The sequence below is a fragment of the Gopherus flavomarginatus genome, chromosome 4, assembly GCF_025201925.1.
Source record: "Gopherus flavomarginatus isolate rGopFla2 chromosome 4, rGopFla2.mat.asm, whole genome shotgun sequence".
NCBI lineage: Eukaryota > Metazoa > Chordata > Testudines > Testudinidae > Gopherus > Gopherus flavomarginatus.
This window is the reverse complement of record NC_066620.1, coordinates 112331373-112356397: the sequence shown is the minus strand read 5'-3', so window position 1 is coordinate 112356397 and position 25025 is coordinate 112331373. Positions and strand designations below refer to the sequence as shown.

Genomic DNA, 25025 nt, shown 5'->3' with positions numbered 1-25025 from the left:
ATATTTCAAACCACAGTTTTAAATCTATTTTCCCAGTTCAACAATACACAGTCTGATTCATTTAAAAAAATTAATCAAAAGTAGATAAAACTCCCTGACATAAGAACATAAGAAAGGCTTTACTGGGTCAGATCAAAGGTCCATCTAGCCCAGTGTCATAAACAAATAGCTAAGGGTTAATGTCTCTTTCACCTATAAAGGGTTAACAAACAGTGACCTGCAAACACCTGACCAGAGGACTAATCAGGAGACAAGATACTTTCAAATCTCGTGGAGGGAAGCCTTTGTTTGTGGGTTTGGGGTTTGGCTTTGTTCTCTCTGGGTCCTGGACGGGACTAGAGGTGCAACCGGGTTTCTGCCAATCTCCCTGCTACAGTCTCTTATCTATTCAGAATTGTGAGTAAGAAAAAAGGCGGTTATAGTCTTTTAATTTGTTTTCTTATTTGCATATGTGTACTTGCTGGAAGTAGCTTAAATTGTGTTTCTGCTGGAGAAAGTTTCTTTATTGTTTATAAGTTGAAAGACCCTGTAACTTTTTACCATCTAAAGTGCAGAGATAAACCTTATCTCTGCACTTTAGATGGTAAAAAGTTACAGGGTCTTTCAATTTATAAACAATAGAAAGAAACTTTCTCCAGCAGAAACACAATTTAAGCTACTTCCAGCAAGTACACATATGCAAATAAGAAAACAAATTAAAAGACTATAACCGCCTTTTTTCTTACTCACAATTCTGAATAGATAAGAGACTGTAGCAGGGAGATTGGCAGAAACCCGGTTGCACCTCTAGTCCCGTCCAGGACCCAGAGAGAACAAAGCCAAACCCCAAACCCACAAACAAAGGCTTCGCTCCATGAGATTTGAAAGTATCTTGTCTCCTGATTGGTCCTCTGGTCAGGTGTTTGCAGGTCACTGTTTGTTAACCCTTTATAGGTGAAAGAGACATTAACCCTTAGCTATCTGTTTATGACACCCAGAATCCTGTCTTCCGACAGTGGCCAATGCCAAGTGCCCCAGAGGAAGTGAACCCAACAGGCAATGATCAAGTGATCTCTCTCCTGCCATCCATCTCCACCCTCTGACAAACAGAGGCCAGGGACACTCTTCCTTACCCATCCTGGCTAATAGCCATTAATGGACTTAACCTCCATGAATTTATCCAGTTCTCTTTTAAATGCTGTTATAGTCCTAGCCTTCACAACCTTCTCAGGCAAGGAGTTCCACAAGTTGAATGTGCGCTGCATGAAGAACTTCCTTTTATTTGTTTTAAACTTCCTGCCCATTAATTTCATTTGGTGGCCGTAATTCTTGTATTATGTGAACAAGTAAATAACTTTTCCTTATTTACTTTCTCCACATCACTCATGGTTTTATATACCTCTATCATATCCCCCCTTAGTCTCCTCTTTTCCAAGCTGAAGAGTCCTAGCCTCTTTAATCTCTCCTCATATGGGACCCGTTCCAAACCCCTAATCATTTTAGTTGCCTTTCTCTGAACCTTTTCTACTGCCAGTATATCTTTTTTGAAATGAGGAGACCACATCTGCATGCAGTATTCAATATGTGGGCGTACCATGGATTTATATAAGGGCAATAATATATTCTCCGTCTTATTTTCTATCCCCTTTTTAATGATTCCTAACATCCTGATTGCTTTTTTGACCGCCGCTGCACACTGCATGGACGTCATCAGAGAACTATCCACGATGACTCCAAGATCTTTTTCCTGATTCGTTGTAGCTAAATTAGCCCTCATCACATTGTATGTATAGTTGGGGTTATTTCTTCCAATGTGCATTACTTTACGTTTATCCACATTCAATTTCATTTGCCATTTTGTTACCCAATCACTTAGTTTTGTGACTAAAGACATAAATAACCTGCCCTTAATGGTGCTTCAGCTGCATGAACTACGGTTTTTCTTCTTAATTCTGGGATGCTTTCTGATATAAGTGGAAGATTTCCACTTGCATATGCCATTTTAAAATCTGTAGTCTGCCCAGCACACCATTTCTATGTGAGAAAGAGTAACATTACTCTTATTTGAGTGAATGATTTGTAACTGTGAAGCTCTTGACACAAATAATACAAATGATAAGTCAAATTTGAGGCCAGGTTCCTTTATGCTGAATATCACCTTATTACTCAGTGAGTAGCCCTAACGTGATAGTCAACGTGAGTAAGGGTGGCATAATCAGGCCCTTAAAAGTACTTTTAAAAGCTGGATGCAAAGAACTCAGTTTAATGTCCATAGGCAGTATTTAGGTATGTAGCAGTTATTAGATGTGATTTGAGAGATCAGCTTGAGACCACTTTGAAAAGCTGGACTCTAAATGTGATGAAACATTTAAAATGTGCACGAGTCCCACTTTCTCTCTCCTTCCATGAAACAAAACTGTTATAGTGTTATTAATGTATAAATTAGAGCTATTATCTATTAGTAATAATTCCTGATTAATTAATATACAGTATAATCAAGCTACAGCACACCATAGCGTTTTCATTAGGGCTTATAAAGACTATTGATCTTCCAGGGATAATGAAGTCCTAGCAGGAAAACAAGATCAGCGCAGTTAATTAAAAGAATCAAAAAAACAACCAAACCAAACCAAAAAACTGCCGCCTTCTGCTAGTATTCCTTTTATTTTTTTATTACTTTGTATCTATTAACATGGAAGCAGTGATTTCACTGGAGTCTTGGTCCCAGCACACAGCCTGAGTAAGCTCAGTGCTCCTGTGAGTGGGTGGGAGAGGGCACAGATCAGAGGGGCAGATCAACCAACTTATCCCTCTTGCCTACTCTGCCCCGCAAATGCTCCACGATTCTTGACCTGGGCTCCAATGGCAAACTGGAGAACTTCCACAGCTCAGTACCTAGGAACCCAAACCTCTAATATTTAAAACCATCCTATTTATAAAGGCCAAATCCCATCCCTGAGTCCCTCCTTGGGGTACTGACCCAACTAATTTAGGAGGCATTGAATGGGGAGAGACAGGATGTGTTGCACTTGAGATTTAAGCACCACTAAGCAGAGCATGGACGGGTATATTGGGAGTGAAGCAGGGGAGGTGTGGTCAGTGGATGCACAACTGTGCAGATGAGCCATCAGTTAAACTGTGAACCTCTTGCAGAGAAGGGGAGGCAGCCATGGAGGTCAAGGGCTATATTAGCAGCTGAAGAGCACTCTCACTGTTACTCCCTGGGCTGAGAGAATGACTCCATCCCCTAGGAATCCTTCAGGAAACTCCCTGGTGCAAAGCTACTTACTCAGATGTTGCCTAGAGAAGAGAATTTGGGCCATCATATCAACCCCCTTCAAACCAAGTGCAAGACTGTTTCAGCAAAGGCCAAATCTTGCTTGTGCAGTGCAGAGATTTAGTAAATGTCCAGAGTCACTCAACCAAAGCTGCTATGTTGCTGCCTTTCTTTATACAGAGTAATATATTCTTTCTGTTTTTGTTGTTGCAGCTGCGTGATGTTTATTCATTCCTTACCTTGGCTGCTCTGAGGTTCTTTCTACTCTAAATATGATGCTACATGACAGCAATTATTAGAGAGGCATATATTATATTACAAACATCAAGGTGCATTTAAGATTGAGAAATAATTAGAATTTAATAGCTGCCTTACACAATTATGAAACAGCTTTATGCAGTTCATCTAACACAGTTCAACGTTCAGTGTCACTGACAGAGCTTCTCTCAGGAGGGGCATCCTTGTCAGTGTGACAGGAGGTGAAGAATCCCTCAGGCATGTAGAGATACTGAGATTTCCTCCTCTAATTAGGGCCAATCTTACTGCACAGCACACTGTCTGCTGGATTTTTCATTGATATTTTGGCTCTAGCTGCATAAAACATGAACTCACAATGGGGTAATTTGGTTTTCTGCAATGCAATATGAGAAGAGCAAATACTGAAACCGAGAAAAACTGACAGCTCAACCCCACAGGACACCAGCCTTTACTTGACTAAATACAAATGTTTTCAAGCATTTCAAGAGAATTTTTCAAAATGTGCACAACTTGCCTCATGGCTACAGGGACTTGCAACATCAAATGCCTGGCTTACAAAACCACCTCTACAGGGAACGAATGCTTTTAATCAACACAGGATAATTCTCGAACTCCCATCAAGTAACTTGTCAAGTGATCAATATTTGTTAACACTCTGAAGAGTACAAAGACAACTAGCCTAAAAGCAAAGCACTCCACACTGCATGCAGGAAAACTAATGCTGTGAATGCAAAATAGCTTTAGAAAGCAATTTTTTTGTAACAGGTGTGCATAGCCAATAATATTTCAATTCTTGGAAAGGAACAAAGAAAAATTGTCCTTTCTCCTTGGGATTTAACATCTATAGTATTTGCTAGCAAACAGCAAATTTATTTTCAAATAATATTGCGAAGAGTAAGAGTGCTATGGTTTTACAAATTTCATCACTACAACCAGATAAAAATAGGACACTTCTCAGAGAAATATATTCAAACTTCCTTTTCTGAGCATTGGGGAGAAAAAACAAAAAACAGTGGAGAAAAGAACAATGTTTATTTTTAATTTACTTCATTAAATAAATGGAATAAATTGTTACTTTAACATCTCTCATCCTCTAAACTTTTTATATTCCTCATGATTATTCTCACCTGTCCATATTTACTGTAGGTTGATGTGAAATGACTATCTGTGAGTGGGTCACTGATTCCCCATTGTGTGGTGATTCTGTCACATGTTGAAGCTGAGATGCCACTACAGATTCTAAGGGAGATGTGGGACTGGTTGCTAGAAGAGAGGAGGAAAAAAAAAAAAGTCCACAAAAATTTAAAGAAAGACAGTCTGCCCAGAAAATAGGATAAATAACCCCTAAATCCTGTGCAGTCAAGAATGCTTTGATCAGTAATAATACATATCAAGTTTGGGTTCCACCTTAACAATTTAATATAACTCAGTAAGAAATGAATAAACAAAATTCCAATGTAAAATGTATTTCTTCTGAACAGCAGTAAATTTCAACTTTTGTCTGTGTTATACAGGAAGTCAGACTAGATGATCTGAATGGTCCTTTCTAGTCTTGGAATCTATGTAAATGCTGTACATAAACTTATTTCCATGTAGAGAGTGTGTGATGTTTTAGGTCTTCACCACACACACACACACACACACGATGACATATGTAACTGCCCTACCTGCAATCTACAAAAGCAAAAACTACAACTTGTAGTTTTATATTTAGGTGGTGGTGAAATTAGGGACATAGTTCATGTCATAGTACTGCCATGGCCCTGCAGCTGTGCATAATCTTACCAAGGATTGTAAAACCCAAGAGCAAATTTTTGAGAGACAAGGATAAAATGTTCAGTCTTAACTCTGGCTTCTGTAGACTTAAGATGTAATATCGTATAAATATAAGTGACTTTCATTTTGCTTAGTAAGACATGCTAAAAACCCCTCAAAAATTAAGAAATAGTGCCCTCACCCAACTGTATCAAAACCTAATAGGTTACTGCTACTGAAAGGTGTTTATCTGACAGTCCTAAACTTATCCAAAAACAGGCAGTGTAAGCTTCTCCACATTGTTCTACCAGTGTGCCTCCACTCCTGACCAGAGGGCTCATCACTAGAGGTCAGTTGATAGGATTTTAGACTCTTAAGTGCCTAGATCTCATTTGAAAAGGGGATTGAGACTCCTCAATCAGTTTGGCATTGTGCTGCCAAGTGCAGCAAATCCTAAACGCCTTTAGGAATCTGGGCCTAAGTCCCTATTCTTTTTATTAATAAAATTTTACTTGGCTCTAAGGCTATGCCTTCCATATGCAGATCTTTACAATGTGCTTTACAAATATTAACCTACTATTTATTATGAACTAGACTGTTTACTCTCAGGCCTGTGTCAGAGCAACTCCAGAAGGAATTGTTACTCAGGGACACTGCTCAGTGTCAACTTTCCTCAGGAGGTCCAGCTTTGCATGGTGAGAAGGGAGGGGCCATATGCCGCATCAGATGCTGAATGCGCCCCAGCCAGCCAACTAGCTGATGCATATGTATGGAGAGAAGGCGAAAACAGAGCCCTTGAACTGCATGAGCAGCCCCTTGTCTCCCTGCACTCAGACTCACAATATGGATAAGCCCTGTGCAGTGGCAGAGAGGGTGGAGGGGATTGGTCAAAATAGGCCCTAAATCAATAAATTAAATGGACTTAGGTAATGACTTTTGCATATTTTATATTTAGTAATACCCTGTATTGACTATTATTTATTCAGCACTATGAAGTTATATATAAGTGACAAGTATTATTAAGCGTTACAACTAATATCAAATTTCAGCCTTGAGCAAATTTGTTTTTAATGACTGAAATAAAATAAAATCCTAAAAACAGGGGTTAATATGGACAACCCTGAGAGAACAGGCTCTTATAACTGTAACACTACTCTAGTAAAATGGAAGAACCAGCACTGTCAAACTTGATATAACTATCATAATTAACTTGTTCATTTTCACTCTAAAGAACATTCCCACAAGCGACGATAGCACAGACATTTTCTTGCAAAGCACTGAGCTACACAGCTCTACAGGAAATATTCACAGTGGTAACATTCTAAAAAAAAAATCTTAGAAATTTTGCATTTAGAAATTTTAAATAATTAAAATCTACTCAAAAACTGAGTGAGCCCCTAGTGTTCTTGACATTTATACCAGTTAGCTTGGATTGCAAAATTGCAAAGTCCTATCAACCTCAATTCATTTGGCTATGTATTTCTTCTTGTTCTGGGCTAAGAGCAGAGACAAATGCCATACCTGTTTCTCCAGTAACATTTGCCTTAGATATCTCTCCATTTTGCTGTTCATTAGATTTCTAAAGGAAACACAGTTTTGTAAATTAAAAGCAGCACTGGAGAAAAGGGAAACATATGCCCAGGTGTTTATATGGATGATGAAATGTAGCATATACCTTATCTACAGCTTCTGTGCGCCTAGTTCGTCTCATGATCTCCTCAAGTCGCTACAAAGAAAGTTACAAAGAAGGAAAATGTTTATTGACATTGACTAAAAAAATCACCCTAAACCCCATAATCTTTGGTAATATTTTAAAATTGGCATTTGCTGAAGAAAAAACCCAACCTCTTGGGACTTGATCTAAATCCCATTAAATCAATGGGAGTCTTTCCATTCACTTCACTGGACATGGATCCGACCTTAAGTGAATTTCTGAAGCAATATTTGCAATAATTATGTGTGTCTTTTTACAGTGCACATGCAAATAAACAAACTGCTGAGATATACAGTACCAAGATTCCCTGCATGCATTCGGTTACCTTCTTCCTTTCTAAGCGCTCTTGTTCTTCTCTTTGGGAACGCTTTTCACGCTCTAACCGAATCCGCTCTGCTTCTTCACTCTGGCGAGCTGCTTCTTCTTTCTGAGTAATGGGAAAGGAACAGAAATAGGGACTTATACACAATGTAATGGCTGATCCACACTGGCATCTGCCTATCTTTGTATGACATTTTAATTTACAACAATCTAACAAGGAACTTTTGGGGTTACGTGATCAACAGAATTTTCAGACTGAAATGCAGGTTTCTTAATTAATGTCTGTGTTTCTCTTTCTTCCCTTAATTTTATGTAAATTAAAAAGCTGGTAATCTTGTTTGGTTCTGTCTCTGTTTTATGATGCATGCATGAATGCACAAAAGATGACTAATGAAAATGCATTTCCTAACCTAGCAGCTAGCAAAAGTGTTCATGAGACTAATGCACTGGGCTGATGAATGCTTTTGATAGGGTCAAAAGAAAGCAGCAGAATTCCCTCCTGTTCTCCAGACACTGTCCTTGCTTAACAAAAGCAATGACAACCAACCATATGCACACTTCCTGTTTTTAATTAAATATAAGGCTCCCTTGGGAGGTACTGTTGAAGGCCTCTCTCTATCAGATAAGACTGTCTTGTATTATTGGAGGCACTATAATAGTTCCCTAGTTAAGGGTGCATTGAGATTTGCACTTGAAGAGGTTTCATCCTGTTTTATATATGAATATTATAGAGTATATGCCACAATTTACAGCATGTACTCAACAGTACAGAATACATTTTCTGAAAAAATTCAGGTAAATGTCTTCATTAGTTTATAAGTTTAATTACTGTAATACAATCGTGTGTGTGTGTGTGTGCGCGCGCTTTGTATGTGTGTGTTTTGTGTGTATTCTAGTAAGACTCAATTTACATATTCGTTGAGGGGATAAAATCATTAATGTTTATGGAGGCACCCACATGCTAATGAGGGTTAGATAAGTATGTAGATAGAAGAGGAATCTATATCTATATCTTGCATATATTAAATAATTTAACCTCCCAACAACCCTACTAAAGCTGGTAAAACAGCATTATTATCCTCATTCTACAGATGGGAAACTGAGGCAGAAAGCTCAAAGACCCAAATATGATACTCTTACCTTGAGTGGTACCTTCCTTCTTGACTGCTTTCAATAACACTACTCGAGCGGCAAGGTGCTATTCAACATAAAAGTATCAACATCTGTTCCTAAACCACAAGCCCCACATGGGCAGTATCAGTGTAAGGATCAGAATTCTGGAGTTCTGCATTTCCTTTCCTATGCTAGGTCCTCAGCTTGTCTCCTATAGGCGTCCAGAACTAACTCTGAATAGTAAAGTTACCTTGGCATCTTGCATGTTAAAACTGTAGGGCCCAAATTCTCCTGTGGTATAACTCCACTGAATTCAAGTGAGTCACATGACTTAAGAATTTGGCCCATAATATCAAGGGGCTAATTTTCAATTAAAAATCAAACAAAAGCCCTACAGAAAAAGATCCACCTGCTGCTTGATTTTTCCACAGAGAGAAATACATCCCAGCTCTTCTGTACCCATCTATGAAAGCAAGAGTCAGTCCATAAGTCACTTAAATTTGTAATATAAAAAGGTAATCTAGAGCTGCCCAGGAGATTAACAACCCAAATCACCACCGCACAGCCTGGTATGAAAACTCCATGGAGAAGCATACTTGTTTCTGAATGCGCTCCATCTCCTCCTTCTCTTTCTGGTCTCTTTCTTCTGCCTGCCGGCGTAACTCTTCTTCCTTTTCTCGCTCCTGCTCTACCTCCCTTCGCTTTCTCTCCGCCTCTTGCCTGCGAGCCTCTTCCTCCTCCCGGCGAGCTCTCTCTTCAGCTATCTTCTGCGACAATGCCTCCTTCTTTAGCCTATGACCACGAAACACAAGTGTAAGAGTGTGGGCGATTCTGGGCTATGGTAACAGCAGCACCAGACAGAAGAACAATGAGATTTCTGACTCCAAGTGAAATGTAACAGAGGTGAGCATTAGTGCCCAATGTGGTGATTCAGTTGGTGAGAGAAGGCAAAAGAAATAAATAGAGTGAGATATGCATCATTTATGTCCGGAATTACTGGAGAGCTTTGGTATTAAATGAAAAAAGGGAAAGGCCTATAAACCACAGTTATTGGAAATCTAAAAACACTTTCCATGAAGACCCTACTAGCTATAGGTATCATCATAGGCAGCATGTGACTCTCTATTTTGGGGAGGTTTATATAAGTACTGGAAGCTCCCTAGAAGTGGGGGGACCCGTCCCCACTCCCTGCTCAGCCTCTTCCCCCTCCCCACTGCTCATCCCGTGCCATGAAAAGTGATGGGGCCATGGGGAGGGTGAGTCCCACAGCTGGGCCAACCAGTAAGAGGCTGTGTGTGCTGATGCCAGAGCAACTCAGCTAAGGGGTGCCAGAAGAGGGAGGGGCCAGGGCCCCATCACTTTTTCCTGCCTTAAGGATGACCAGTGGGGGGAGTGGGTGGAGAGGAGCGAGTGGCAGGCAGGAGGCCTTGGAGGAGGGAGCAGAGAGGAGGGAGCAGCAAAGTGAGGGCAGGGCCTCGGGGGAAAAGGCAGAGCAGGAGCAGGAAGAGGCGGAGCGAGGGCAGGGCCTCAGGGGAAGAGGCTGAGCAGGAGCCTCCTCAAGCCTCTTATATGCACCACCCATGATTTCCATAGCCGTGAGGATGAAGATAGCCATGAGCAGGATCCTCAGCTGGTGCAAATCATCACAGCGTTACTGATTTCAGTTGGAGATACAGTGAAATTTGCACCAACTGAGGATCTGTCCTTCATTCTCTCGGTTTAAAGCACTAAATGCACATATGAACAGGTGGGACACATTTGTTAAGAACTTTTTCAGATTTTTAGTCTCATTATTTTTCAGCTTGTGTGACTCATGTAAACAAAACCTGACAAGATACAATTATTCCTTCAGTTTGGATTTTCATGTTTCCTTTCTTTAAGGATTGGTTCGGAACCCTCCATATTAAACACTATGGTAGCTACCAAAATGAAAAAGATGCTAAAATGTATCCTCTCCACTGAGCAGATTTGGGCGTTACCTTTCAGTCTCTTCCCTCTCCTTCCTTTCTTGCTCCTCCCGTTCTCGCTGCTCACGGGCCAGCCGCCTCTTTTCAGTAAGCAGTCTTGTTGCTTCTTCTGGGTCAGTAGTACCTGCCGAAGCCTTGCTAGAAACAGGGGATGGTGAAGTTGCTGGTGGAGCAGGGGGCAAAGCAGGAGCAGCTACTGAAACAGGCAGAAAGGGAAATTCATTGATATAATGCTGTGTCAAAAATAATAACCCCCAACAGTGTATAACTGAATAAACCTCCTAGGAGGATGGGAAATACAATTTGAAGTATGGGAGCTTTGATTACATAATATTTTCAGGCCCACAGGGATACATGAGAAGAGGTGGAAATCATTAGCTCCTGAGGTCCAGATTCCTTCGGAGGGAATTTTGCCCCCATGCACCCACAGGAGCAGTTCCTGTTTAGGTGGAATTCTGCCAGGGAAGAGAGCAGCTTTAAACTCAGACTGGAGCACAACAGGAAAAAGCCTAGGAGAGTTGCTGAATCAGCCCATTTCCCAGGTGGCCGGACCCTGCTTGGGCTGATCCCATTTTTGTATGTGTACTGATCGCAGTGCAAGGGTTGTGGGCAGTCTGCAACACTGTGTCCTCCCTTCTGGCCAGCTGTCTGGTCTCAGGGGCCTGAGCCAGGGTTCTGCTAATGCCATCAGGCCCTACATTTCTGAAAGTGCCCTTCAATTAAGGAGGTCTTGTGAAAGCCTCCGTTAGCTCAGCGATCCGCATCAGTTTGGCAGTTATTCAACTGTTACCTACATAAAGATTACTTGGCACATGCTTAGCACATTTCACCCTAGAATCTTAAAAAACTTCACAACCATTAACTAACTAATCCTCAACACACTGCATGACAGATCTTACACACACTCTTTACAGATGGGGACACCAAGTATCTTCCTCAAGTTCACACAGTGTGCAAGTGACAGAGCTGGGAGTAGAACTCCGAAGTCTGGACTCCCAGTTCCCTATTCTAATTACTCCTTTGCTCATTCCAAAAATGTTGAGTGAGTAGCTGCCTTGATGTCAACTGTCCACCTACGGCCAGTTGCATACACAACCTATCCCCTCCTTCCTCGTAACACGTCATGCTTGTTAGGTGCACCCTGCCTCAATCTGAAAGCTGCATTTGAGTCTGATCTTGAACGTAGTTTTCGTAGGACAATTTTCAGGGGCAACCGTGACACAGAGAGGTCTTATAACATAACCAGTGATAGAAATGACAGTTCTGGTTTGTGTCCTATAACATTTATTACTGGAGTGTACTTTTTCTTAAATAAAATATTAGTTCACATTTCTGTTCAGCTGCCTGGCTTCCGAATACCTGTCACTTCCCCCACAAACTATAGAGAAGATGAATTGAACTTTTTCCTCTAGAGGCCAGGCACACATTATTAAAGGACTGCTATCAATATGTTAGCCAAACTGAAGGAAGCTCACCCAGACAAGCAACTATGCTTCTGGCAGTGCCAGCGACATGTATAGGGAGACAGACAGACTGACAATGATGTGGAAAACTACAGCCAGCTGTAGGATTTGGGGGTGATGAATTGTTGCCTGACTCTTCCTAAGTGTCACTGACACATTGTAAATGAAAAAAGGAGAGGCTCTGTGATGGGTTGAATTAGGCATTCCCTGCCTGCTGCCAGAGACCCCATGGCCTTGGAGCACCCTATCCCAGGAAGCTGTTTGTAACAAGAGAAGGGCAGTGAGCACAGACCTCCATGGGTTGCCTAGAGCAACCTCTCAGAATCAGCTGCTGGTGGAACTAGTGAGACTTGGTATTTTAGTGGCTTGAAGGGCCGGGGGGAAAGGCCAATCAGTGTTAGCAGACCAGATAAAAAAGGCCAGTTCTGGGGCAGCCAAGGAAGGGTCTTTCCCCTGTCTTAATCCAAGAAGCCAGGCCTGGTCAGAGCCTAATTCTGACTGTAACCTTTGGCTTAAGTCAATGGAAGGCTTTTGTTTACTTTGTGGAGTGTAAGGCCCCTGTGGATCATCCTGAGTGGAACATTAATTTGACCAATGCAGGACTAGGTGAGCTCGCTTTGCAAGATGCTCCACTGGCTGAGGTGAGCCTGTGATAGGCTCTTAGATCTCCTCCAACCTCTCTAATCACTTCTTCAGCCTCTCATTAGGAGAATTCTCCTCATGACCACTCCTGCTTTCAGTGTGGATTCCACAGGGCTCCGTCCTTGTGCTCCTTCTCTTCTCCATTTGCAGCTTCCCTTTGGGTAATGTCCTGGGCAAACACAAATTCAGCTGCCATTTCTATGCTGACAACTCACAGACCTACCTCTTCATTCTGGACCCTTCTCTTGTCCAAATTAAATTATTTCTCTGTGTTTCTGGCATCTTCTTGTAGGTGTCCAGCTTAAACTCAACATGGCCAAAACAGAGCAGGACAGCTCCTTATGGGAGTTAGGCTTAGCCTCACTTGTGATTAATTCGCTATCTCACAAGTGATAGGTTTGAGTTCAGGGATCAGATAGATACTCTTTAGACAAATGGCCAGGAAGCAGCTCATTCAGAGACGGACAGAGTCTGGGCAAAGGCCAGGAAAGGAGCCAGGCAGAAGGACCTGGTCTATCTGTTTGACTTATGTTATACTTTTGGGAGCTTTGTTTGATGTACTGGCTGGTGAGCGACCCAGTAGGTTAGAAGAGCTCTTAATCATTCCACTTTAAGCTCTTCTTCCTTCCCTCCTCTACCGCTCACCCTGGCCACTATCACCACCATTGCACCATCGCTCAGGCCCATAACATGAACATCATGTTACAGCTGGTCGTCTCTAGTTCCTCACATCCAAGTATGTCCAAAACCTGGTCATTCTTCGTGCATAATCCCTCTAATATAGGGCCCTTGTTCTCCACCTACACATCTAAAATCCTTATCCAAGATTTCATCATCTTGCATCTCAATTACTATTGCATCCTCTTCTCTGGCCCTGACAAGGTCAGTCTTACCCCACTTACATCCACTGCTGCCCTTCCACCACTGCATCAAACACAAACTACTTGTCTTCACTTTCAAGGTCCTTCATGGTCTATTCCCACCCTACTTATTATCTCAGATGCAATCAAGATATTGACTCCTGCCTCCACTCAGCCAAAGACATCAGCCTCCATTACCTACTTGTTGAGTTTCCAAACAAGCACTTCCTGCTTTCTCCCATGTGCCCCATAAACGTCTGCAAAACTCAGCATGATCCTTCTTCAAATCCTTTCTTAAAATTCTCTTTTGCTATGATGCCTACAAAAAACTTAACAGATCAGGAATAGTCTCAGCACATCAGCTGCTTATCATACTGACCAGCATTGTCTCATTGTTTCCTTCTGTTCCAACAGTCCATTGTATCAATTTGTTGTCTTGTGTCTTATGCTTAGATCATAGGCTCTGTGGGACAGGGACTGTCTTTCTGTTATGTGTCAGAAGAGTGACTAGCATAATGGGATCCTTGACAAGACTGGGGCTCTAGGGACTACCTATTAATTATAATAACAAAAGACAAGGACCAGCTCCTTTCTTAAAGGAATAGTGGACCCCAGATGCATGGGCAGGGGTTCATGCAGTGTTGCTAACGTTTAAAACATTTTTTAGTGGACCTGCTTCCAAATCACCTGGGGTCTGAGTTTTGGCTGCACTCTGATGAAATTACTGCATTCTCTCCCCTCCCCTCTTGTTGATTTCTTTGATTATTTAAATGCAGAATCCAGAGTAACAGAGAACAAGAATATCGGTGATCATAACCATTTCATCCCTGTTCCTAGAATGGACAAAGATATCAAATACGTGTCAGGGGAATACCAAAAATTATTTGTTCCTAAATACGATTTACTCTCATAGAAGAAAATACAGCCCTTTTTTCTGCCCTTTCACCATTTCATTGCCACTGATTCACACATTCCATATTGTTTTTTTATCTCAATTTTCTTTATATTCTTCTTTCACTGCTCCTTCTTTGCCTCCTCTTTTCCTTTCTGAAAAGCAGAAGCAACCTCTCATCTCATTCTGTCTCTTCCCTCTCTGCCTCACTGATAGTCGTGCAATCTCTTGCTGTATTTACTCCTGGGAGAATTCTGCACCACTGTGCCCACATATGATTAATGAGCTGTGCATATTTAAAAATTTTTGTGCAGAAACCCCTTCTGCTGAAAAGTTGCCGCAGTTCCCCCTTTTGCCCAAAAGAGGGCGCTGTGGCACTAGAACACAGCAGCAGCTCCTAGCCAGCTAGAGAAGAGAAAGACCCTGCAGAGCCTTCTTTGCAGCATGCCAAATCAGGAGACAGAGGCTATGGGGAGACAGTGTGGGGTGTAAGACAGAGGCTCATAAGGGCTAGTGGCGGGAACAGACTGGGGCAGGGGCTGAATGGGAGTGGAGGCGCAGGGCCACATGGTGATGGGGGAGGAGGTACAAAGCTACACAGGGACAGAGGATGTCTGAGTGGGGGCACTGAGACACATGGGAACAGGGAGGGGGTCCAGGGCCACATGGGGATGAGGGAGATGTGTCTGATTGAATGGAAGAGGTTAGGGGGTCAGCATGGGGGAAGCTCCCTAACAGTCCCTCTCCGCCCCCTCAAAAGACCTCTTCCATACTTTTCCCACTCATTCCCAACAACCCTCCAAGTTCACATCCAGGCTCCTTCCCAGCAATTATTTCCCTCTCCCTCAGCTCCTCTGTTACTCCTGACTCCCCCCAGCCTTTGCACTGCTTCTGGGGGGTGCAGGAAATACAGTTCTGTGTTGTAGTTTAAATGAATTATTATGCCGAGTTCCATATTAATATGCCTAGTTAGGGATCTATTTGTCAAAAACCATTTCTGAATCTTTTTTGTTGTCTATATTGTTACAGACATAATTGTTGAAAGGTATTTTGAAATAAATAACCAAAAATAATTGAAACTGGTGTGATTATATTGTGTTATTTTGACAAATAAAATATGCAGAATTTGAAAATATTGTGCACAGAATTTTTAATTTTTTGGCACATAATTCCCCCAGGAGTATTCATTCCATGTTATATTGCCTGTTCCTTCTTGTTCCCCACCTGAGTTTTCCTCTGTATTCCGTTACCTCTACTTTATTCTGCCTTTACCCCCATTGGCATGTGGTACCAGCATGGCTAAACTGGTACAGATCTAGTTTAATTAACACAGTTGGCATCTTTGCTTCTGTTCATTCATCAGCCAGGCCTAATATCACTGAGCTATAATGTAACTTACCCTCTGGTTTTATGCTGGCTTTCTGAGAAAGATTTCAGCATTCAGTACTATAGTTCCTTAAAACAACAAGCAGAAACAGAACACCAGCTTCTCCCACTGATCAATGGAGAAAACATTTATCCTGTTTTTCTTATGATCTTGTATCTGTCATTTGAATGGCTACCTACATATTTTTGGTTGTGTCTTGCTGCACCTGGATAGAACTATCAGAGGGGTAGCCGTGTTAGTCTGGATCTGTAAAAGCATCAAAGAGTCCTGTGGCACCTTATAGACTAACAGATGATAGAACTGTATCACTTGGATAGAACTGTATCTGCAGCAGTAAAATACTCCAGAGATTAATTTACCAGCAAATTCCTTACCATTAAAAATGAAAGATTGGGTAACCTTATGATTTCATTTTCCTGCCTTGGGCAATCATCTTTGCATGACACTGAATTTCCAGTAGGGAAATAATAAAAAGCCACTAGCAGATCTGGACATTCTTGTTGCCTGAGTGACTTCAGGAGATGGTTTCATGAGACACTCCCTCTAACACCAGTGGCATGCAACAGTTGTTCCACTTTAACAGAGCTTGGAAAAGCAGTTGTATGAGGACACGAGGGTCAACCATGAACCACATTTTTGAGGCTAAATCGTGCTAAGCCAGGTAAAGGATTAAATCAATAATGTATCACACGTTCTAAGGAATTTTTGAAGGACTGTACAAACCAATTATTGAAGGAGAAGTACTGTGACTGATAAAGATGCAATAAACCGGGTGGGAAGAGAAGAGGAAAAGAGAAGGACTCAAAAACATCCCTGATCCTTACCTTGAGCCGGCTCTAATTTGACAGAGAAACCTTCCCCTGCAGATTCTCCACCACTTGCTGAAATTGCTTTACCCTCTTCTGTCTGTTCCTCAGCTGCCTTCTCAGGCTCCTTTTCTGGTCCTTTTTTCTGACTATCTGGTTTCAGCTCTTTTTTGATTGGTCGGATATTGCCAGGGGAGGGAGGGCGCATCTGAGAGGAGGGCACTTTGGAAGAGCCAGGTGGGGAGGTTATCTGTTTGGGGGTGCCAGGCAAAAAAGGCATGGACTTGGATGCATGCCTGTTCAACCACAAAGAAAACAGAATGATGGCAATAGGTTGGGCATCTTTCTATTCCCTCCATAGATAAAAACTGTAATAGCTCAAAAAACAAACTATCATCACTTCGAGGTCTCCCTCCCAACCAAGAGGAAACTGAAACATGTTGAGACAGAATAATATTATTTAGCTGTTATACAGAACTTAATCTTCAAAACTTTTTACAAACATTAACTAATTAATCCTTAATACACATCTGTGAGAAGGGCACTGACAGGATATAATCAGGGCAGGCTTTAGGCCAATTCCACCAATTCCCCCGAATCGGGCCCCGCGCCTAAGAGGGCCCCGCACCCAGTGAGAATCCCTTCCCTGGCTAGAGGCACCTTTTAAATTTTTACTCACCTGGCGGCGCTTCGGGTCTCCAGCGGCACTTCGGTGGCAGGTCCTTCGCTTGCTCTGGGTCTTCGGCAGCACTTCGGCGGCGAGTCCTTCAGTGCTGCCAAAGACCTGGAGCGAGTGAAGGACCCGCTGCCGAAGACTCAGAGCACTGCCCAGTGAATACAAGCCCCACTTGTTTTTCTACAGGTGTTTTTTGTTGTTGTTTTGGTTTGGTTTTTTTTTTTTTAGTCATCCCTGCCGGGGCCCCGTCGAAACTGTTCAAATTGGGCCCCGCACTTCCTAAAGCCGGCCCTGGATATAATCTTCCTTCCTCTCCTATCCCTGACCACTGAACACTTTCCTTTTTAAATATTTGTTCACTGTCTGGCTGTACTGGAAGGAGGACAGGAGACACTAGATATGGTTTAACCGGGGTGCAATTTTATTATTAGATGTCTGGGAGTACCTGGCAGATAAAAGTGTACAGTATAGGTAACTCCATGATCATTTCAATATCTGCCCAGGGAGTTTCCGTTAGCGACTCTCTCTTTCCATCCTGGTCCCCAATCACCTCATTGCTGGGACCTTACCATTTCCCTCCTCAAATGAGGGTTAAAGTGGGCTATAAATGGGGGTGGGGGTGGGGGAGGATTAGCTCCTTGCTGTGCCAGTCATAGGCGTCTCGAAGGCCCCGTTCTGTTCCTTTAACAAACACCTTCTTTAAATCCTTTACCAAGCCATTTATCTGGTCACTGTCTCCCTTCCCTATGGAGTAGCTGCACTGGACATCTGCCCCATACTGGCATAATGAGTTGCAACATCGTAGCCTAACTCCCTTCCCTACTCATCGTAACAAAGCCCTCCCTGAACCTGCTGTGGGGAAGGCGAACCCTCCCACTCCACCTTGGCCAATCTGGTGGCAAGGGAAAGATTCCTTCCCAGTCCTCCTAGAAAGGAGCAACTAGTGCGACTGCCCTCAGCAGATCCTGAACAAACCTGGTATTTTGCCATATCCAAGTGTAGGAGGGTGGGTGCTACTCTGCCTGGTCTGGGGGAAAGGGGGCTTCTCCGGCCAGGCTTGTCCTTTATCAACTCCCCAGCCCTCCCAGTCCCTGGGGGGAGGAGTCAGCATCCCACGCTGTCCTGTTCTACTTCTGCAGCAGTGTCCATGCCTCACTACTTCCTCCCTCCTTACAGCAGTACACCCGTTCCCCAGCAAGCCAGACAATGTCCCTCGCCACCGCTTAATGTGTCTTTTAATGGCCTTTTTAATACATGTTTTCTGTTGCTGAGTCACTCAATGGCACAAGAAGTAAAGCTTGATATAGCTGAATCCCAGCATCTGTACTTCACTTACCAAACTGGGGAGAGCGCTAGTGATCTAGTTTTGGGATTGGAAGGAGAGTGAAGTCTCTTTACACTGGAGGAGAGGTCCTTTTCTTTTTTGTCAGTCTAAGGATCAGCAAATAAACAGAAAATCATATCACACGAGTAATTCCCATGGGCAAAGGACTACACATTCAGCATAGGAAAACGAGAAATCAGTGCTGCCTCAGCACTTTCTACAGCCCGGCTGGTAAGTGTACAAACACAACTCCTGTAACAAACGTAATGATGTTTTGTGCCGGGAAATGAGTACTTGATAGTATGCACGCATATTAGTCACTCTGTGCTATCCTAAGATGCTACGGAAAACTTTTCAAAAAGCCTTAAATTGACACAGATTTTCTCTCCACTGTTTGCAATACCCATGGAGATGCTTGAAATTAACACTTCATTCACTATAAATGTTGTATTTCTTCAGTTGGCAAACAGCAAGTTCCCATCCCTCATTCCTGACAAGCTCCTTATGGAGCTCAAGTGTACATAGCTCTATTTATTCTGTTTCCTTGTTTATGTGCTAGCACCACAGCTGCCATCATAGGCTTGAAATATGGTTCTTTTCCTTCTCTTCTCTGCTGGCTTGGCAGCCAAAAAGCTCACACGCTCAATCTTATGCAGAACAGTTATTTTCTTTTTTCCTTTCTTAATTTCTTAGCTCATATCTCTATCAGAACTCAGAGCATATTTTCTACTAGATTATAACAGTTTCAAAGTAGATCAAAATTTGGGACCATATGTATTTGTAGGAGCAGCTTTAAATATAAGAAACCCTCAGCTTTTAGGGATATTGAATTCAAAATATAGCTCGCAATTTGTAGAGGAAACAAGACTGGTGCATGGGTATCTATTAAATGTCTTTCTCAGATAGCATCCTGCCATTCATGGAGCAACATAATCTTGTCAGAGACCAATATTATACTACCAAGGCCAAGTATCAAGCACAGCACTGGTAGAGGGGAAGGCACTACATATTGCTGATCTGGAATTTGATTAGTTAAAAGATGTCTATATTGTTTATCTGAGCCATTAACTGATTTTATAAAATATGGGAAAAGAAAGTTGAAGAAACAGGAATTTCTTGTGCAATCCCTTTATTTTTTTCCCTATTGACCGCCATAAATCCTGAAATTCTTTGGGCGTTAATAAGATTTTAATGGAAAGGTTGTTTTTTTTCTAAATGTTAGCAAATGATGGACCTTGTTGAAAATACTTTGCACAATGACAACTTGCCTTAAAAAAAAAAAAAAAATCAATGGACAGATGTTCAGGTGGTGTAAATTGGCATACTTCCTTTGACTGCCCTTGAGCACCTAGCCCATTAATTGTTAGGTACACAAAAAATGCAGGATTTGGATCATTAGTGGAATGTCTTTAACTATGCATGTCAGAGTGACACCAGCAGTATTGAAGATGGAAAGAGACTCAGTAGATCTGTTATTCTCAGTCAATTAAAAAAAAACAACACCATGTACTTCCTAAACACATTTAAAAATAAATCTGATCACAGTTATCAGCTTCTACATTACACTGACAGCATAGTGGGAATAACTGCTCACTCAGCTACTTTTGCTAATAATAGTATTCACAAATGGTCTTCTTCACCAAACAACTATGTCAACCTTTCTTCTTTTTTAATTAAAAAAATATAATGAAAAAACAACAAGAAGAAAGTCAAGGAAAGTGTGGGCCCCTTACTGAACGAGGGAGGCAACCCAGTGACAGAGGATGTGCAAAAACCTAATGTACTCAATGCTTTTATCACCTCTGTCTTCACGAACAAGGTCAGCTCCCAGACTACTGCACTGGGCAGCACAGTACGGGGAGGAGGTAACTAGTCTTCTTTGGAGAAAGAAGTAGTTCAGGACTATTTAGAAAAACTGGACGAGCACAAGTCTATGGGGCTGGATGTGCTGCATCCGCGGGTGCTGAAGGAGTTGGCGGATGTGATTGCAGAGCGATTGGCCATTATCTTTGAAAAATCATGGCAATTGGGGGAAGTCCCGGATGACTGGAAAAAGGCTAATGTAGTGCCCATCTTTTAAAAAGGGAAGGAGGAGGATCCAGGGAACTACATGCCAGTCACCAGGGAACTACATGCCAGTCAGCCTCATCTCAGTCCCTGGAAAAATCATGGAGCTGATCCTCAAGGAATCAGTTCTGAAGCACTTAGAGGAAAGTAATCAGGAACAGTCAGCATGGATTCACCAAGGGCAAGTCATGCCTGACTAACCTAATTGCCTTCTATGAGGAGATAACTGGGTATGTGGATGAGGGGAAAGCAGTGAACGTGTTATTCCTTGACCTTAGCAAAGCTTTTGATATGGTCTCTCACAATATTTTTGCTGGCAAGTTAAAGTAGTATGGGCTGGATGAATGGACTATAAGGTAGATAGAAAGCTGGCTAGAAAGCTGGCTAGATCGTCGGGCTCAACGGGTCGTGGTCAATGGCTCCATGTCTAGTTGGTAGCCGGTTTCAAGCGGAGTGCCCCAAGGGTCGGTCCTGTGGCCAGTTTTGATCAATATATTCATTAATGATCTGGAGGATGGCATGCACTGCACTCTCAGCAAGTTTGCAGATAACACTAAACTGGGAGGAGTGGTAGATACGCGGGAGGGTAGGGATAGGATACAGAGGGACCTAGACAAATTAGAAGATTGGGCCAAAAGAAACCTGATGAGGTTCAACAAGGACAAGTGCAGAGTCCTGCACTTAGGACGGAAGAATCCCATTCACTGCTACAGACTAGGGACCGAGTGGCTAGGCAGCAGTTCTGCAGAAAAGGACCTAGGGGTTACAGTGGAAGAGAAGCTGGATATGAGTCAACAGTGTGCCCTTGTTGCCAGGAAGGCTAACGGCATTTTGGGCTGTATAAGTACGAGTATCGCCAGCAGATCGATGGACGTGATTATTCAGCTCTATTTGGCATTCATGAGGCCTCATCTGGAGTACTGTGTCCAGTTTTGGGCCCCACACTACAAGGAGGATGTGGAAAAATTGGAAAGAGTCCAGCGGAGGACAACAAAAATGATTAGGGGGCTGGAGCACATGACTTATGAGGAGAGGCTGAGGGAACTGGGATTGTTTAGTCTGCAGAAGAGAAGAATGAGGGGGGATTTGATAGCTGCTTTCAACTATCTGAAACGGGATTCCAAAGAGGATGGATCTAGACTTTTCTCAGTGGTACCAGATGACAGAACAAGGAGTAAGAGTTTCAAGTTGCAGTGGGAGAGGTTTAGGTTGGATATTAGGAAAAACTTTTTCACTAGGAGGGTGGTGAAGCACTGGAATGGGTTATCTAGGGAGGTGGTGGAATCTCTATCCTTAGAGGTTTTTAAGGTCAGGCTTGACGAAGCCCTGGCTGTGATGATTTAGTTGGGGACTGATCCTGCTTTGAGCAGGGGATTGGACTAGATGACCTCCTGAGGTCCCTTCCAACCCTGATATTCTATGATTCTATGAACCCAATAAAAAGTGCCAGACTGATAACCTTGGACACTGAAATACTCTATTCACAGGACAAATTTAGCATAGGGCAGCAGCAGTGAAAGCTTCACAGTCCTGGTAATGTGCCATAAACATGATAAGAAAGGACCATCTCACAAGGCTAAAAGCATAGTTCACCGTCTCTATGTCTTGTATTACTCTTAGCTAAGACTACTCTCAAGAAGCATTAGAGAGAAAAGGTGGGTGAGGTAATATCTTTTATTGGACCAACTTCTGTTAGTGTGAGCTCTGTGTAGCTTGAAAGCTTGTCTCTCTCATCAACAGAAGTTGGTCCAATAAAAGATATTACCTCACTCAGCTTGCCCCTCTAACATCTTGGGACCAACACGGTTACAACAATACTGCATAGAACACAAGAAGAATGTCAATAGCAGTGGTGCTGATTGGCAGTTTGATGTTTGCCCTTTAGGAAACTGAACTGAAAACAACTGAATTCACAAAAGCCACAAAGCTATTGTTAAACAATTGGTACTAACTAGCATGATGTTAACTGGTGACCCAGAAGTGAAAGACTCCATTACCATTCTCCAGAACCATCCACGTCTCTTTTTCATATGTTCTACTGTGTATTTATGTGACACGGTTCAGCTACAGCTGCTAGACTACATACAACTAGCATGCTTACCCCTGCTGAGTGCGTGGTCCTCCTACGTCCAGTTGTTGTGTCAAAGAATTTTGGTCGGTCTGCTGGATTTCTACAGTTCATGGCCTTGTAGGACAGAGGACTGATGGGGCTGCAAGATGCTGAACGAGGACAAATGGGGATAACTACGTGTGGGTTGTTTTCATTTTTTTTTTTTTTTTTTTAAACAGAACAGCATTGGAGGAGTGATAAAGGAAAGCCAAGAGCAGGAAACAGGAAAGAGAGAGAATGCCACAAGAGAGAGAAAAGAAAGAAGGTATTAATACACAAGGAACATTTTTAGAAGTTAAACCAGAAGCATCATTTGATACTCATTTATTTAGCCCCAAATATCTATTGGTACATTTCTAATCGGAATTCATATACCTTTTAAATTGAAAGTTAAAAATTATTCCAGATGTTAGCAATTTTCATATTTATCAAAGATGAGAAGGTGTTCAAAAACAAATGGACATCAGACAGTGATATTCCCTTTTATTTTAAAAGTGATGGTTCTGGTAAAGCAACAAACACAAAATTACTTATCTGAAATTGATTAGCTTAGTACATTCATTGACATGCATTTTAATCTGAAAAAAAAATCAGGCAAAAATCTGACTACAGTTAGGTTTTCAGGAACTAGTTGGGGCAGGAAGGGTGGTTGAAAGAGAGATACACATACAAAGACCAAAACACGCCATCATCTATACAGAGAATATAGTTCAGCAGTCTAGCAAAATAATTACATTCCTTCACGTCAAACTGACAAAGTCACATCATGCGTTAAGGATAACTTGCGAACTTGTGATCGCTTGGTGAAATTTACAATATTTCAGAAATAAACAGACACTGAATAAATGTATTCTTCTTCTACCCTACCCAGAATATACTGTACCACTCAGTCAGAACAGATTTGTAGCATAAAATGCATGTATATTTTTATGTTATCATTAAAATGGATATACTATAGTACAGGGGTGGCATAACTTACTCACCCGCCGAGCTGCAGATGACAATCTTCAGAAGTTCAAGGGCTGGGTGTGCCTACCAGGGCTTGAGGCTTCAGCCCTACTCCTGCTGAAACCCTGAGCCCTGGCAGGTGTGCCCTGGAGGGCTGAAGCCTCGAGACATCCCCCATCCCTGCTGGGCAGAAGCCAGAAGCAATGCCGGGGGGGTAGGGACACATCGAGTCACATCCCTCCCCTCGATTTTTGCCAGAGTTTGCTGGGTCTGCTCAGTCACATGGTGCTGCCGGGCCCTCCTCCCTGCATGGCAGATGCTGAAACCAGCAAGCTGGGAGCTGCAGCCGTGGGGAGAGGCAGAGACAAACAGCTGACAGCTGTAGGGAGAGCCATTGCTTTTGCTGCTGCAGCCCCTCTCTGCAGCTCCCAGCTGTTTGCCATCCCCTCTCCATGTGGTGCTAAGACCTGGGGGGTGGGGGGAAGCTGCTGAGGGTAGGGATGGAGGCGTGACTGAAGGGCATGACTCAAGGTTTTGAGGGGGACAAACCTTTAAATTGTGTGCCTCCCCCTGCTCCCCATCAGCAGACACCAGTCATCTACGGCAGAATCCCTGAGTCCCACCACTACACTGAAGGGCAGAAGCCCCAAACTCCACCCCCTCCCAAATCTGGTAGGTGGAGAATGGGAGGTGTGAGGGGAGTCCCGTAAGCCTCACTAACTGTAAAAAAAGCTGTATATGGCTTGCGAGACATGGTTTGGCCATCCCTGCCATAGTAGATAAAAATATCAACATTGCAAAAAATTTATGAATAGCATAAAATATACGTGTTGTCTACAATCTGTATGTCGGAGAAAAACTCAGTTCTCGCTTTTTGTTTGGGTGCAGCAAAATCAAATACTTTATTATTTCTCAAGCAATATTAATTGAGGGAGGGAGTGCCCTAGTACACTGGGTTGCCCCAGTCCTGGACAGGTCTCTCCACAGGTAAACAATTACAGCAAGCATTTATACCTTTGTTACAGACAATAGCAAGCAATATTACAGACAATGATGAGCAACAGATGCATTTTGTTTATGCATAGGCCATCCTTCTATCTTATTTTTCTCAGCTTCTGGGCGCCAGCCTACAGATTTAATTATCAGTGCAAGGTCGTAATAACTTCTCACACAGTTCTTTTCTGCTCGCCTCAGACAATCCTCGCTTCTACAAGTCTCACATCATTAGGGTTACAGCTGGCCTAACTCTTGTTAACAAACTGACATGCATTAAGACCCCCTACAAATCCTTGTCAATTCTTTCCCTTCTTCCACATGTAGTAGCCACTGCACTTTAAAAAGTTCCTTCTGTTAAGAAATTTTTGTCTGGATTCCTCATTCAAAACCTACTAATATTATCAATATACTTTAAGATAAACAGCCAGTCTAAAGAAATTTCTAATAATCCACAACTTAATTATTTTCCC

General features: G+C 42.5%; 2 protein-coding genes across 8 annotated transcripts in view; one reads left to right on the top strand and one right to left on the bottom strand.

Annotated features, from left to right (window-relative positions):
- PDE7B (phosphodiesterase 7B) overlaps window positions 1-25025 on the top strand; it is a 708282-nt gene that overhangs the window by 438075 nt on the left and 245182 nt on the right. The gene's annotated exons all lie outside the window — the stretch shown is intronic.
- Window positions 1-25025, bottom strand: part of MAP7 (microtubule associated protein 7) — a 197130-nt gene that overhangs the window by 6813 nt on the left and 165292 nt on the right. For 3 of the 7 annotated variants that reach the window (XM_050949576.1, XM_050949572.1, XM_050949577.1), the window contains 9 exons: window positions 22603-22745; window positions 18447-18541; window positions 16453-16730; window positions 10397-10580; window positions 9014-9209; window positions 7309-7410; window positions 6945-6995; window positions 6791-6848; window positions 4642-4777 (listed from right to left, as the gene is read on the bottom strand). In XM_050949576.1, coding sequence (XP_050805533.1) covers window positions 4642-4777; window positions 6791-6848; window positions 6945-6995; window positions 7309-7410; window positions 9014-9209; window positions 10397-10580; window positions 16453-16730; window positions 18447-18541; window positions 22603-22745 — 1243 coding nt within the window. The remainder of the gene's footprint in view (window positions 1-4641; window positions 4778-6790; window positions 6849-6944; window positions 6996-7308; window positions 7411-9013; window positions 9210-10396; window positions 10581-16452; window positions 16731-18446; window positions 18542-22602; window positions 22746-25025) is intronic. The other 4 variants (XM_050949574.1, XM_050949578.1, XM_050949573.1 and 1 more) reach the window with 3 other exon arrangements.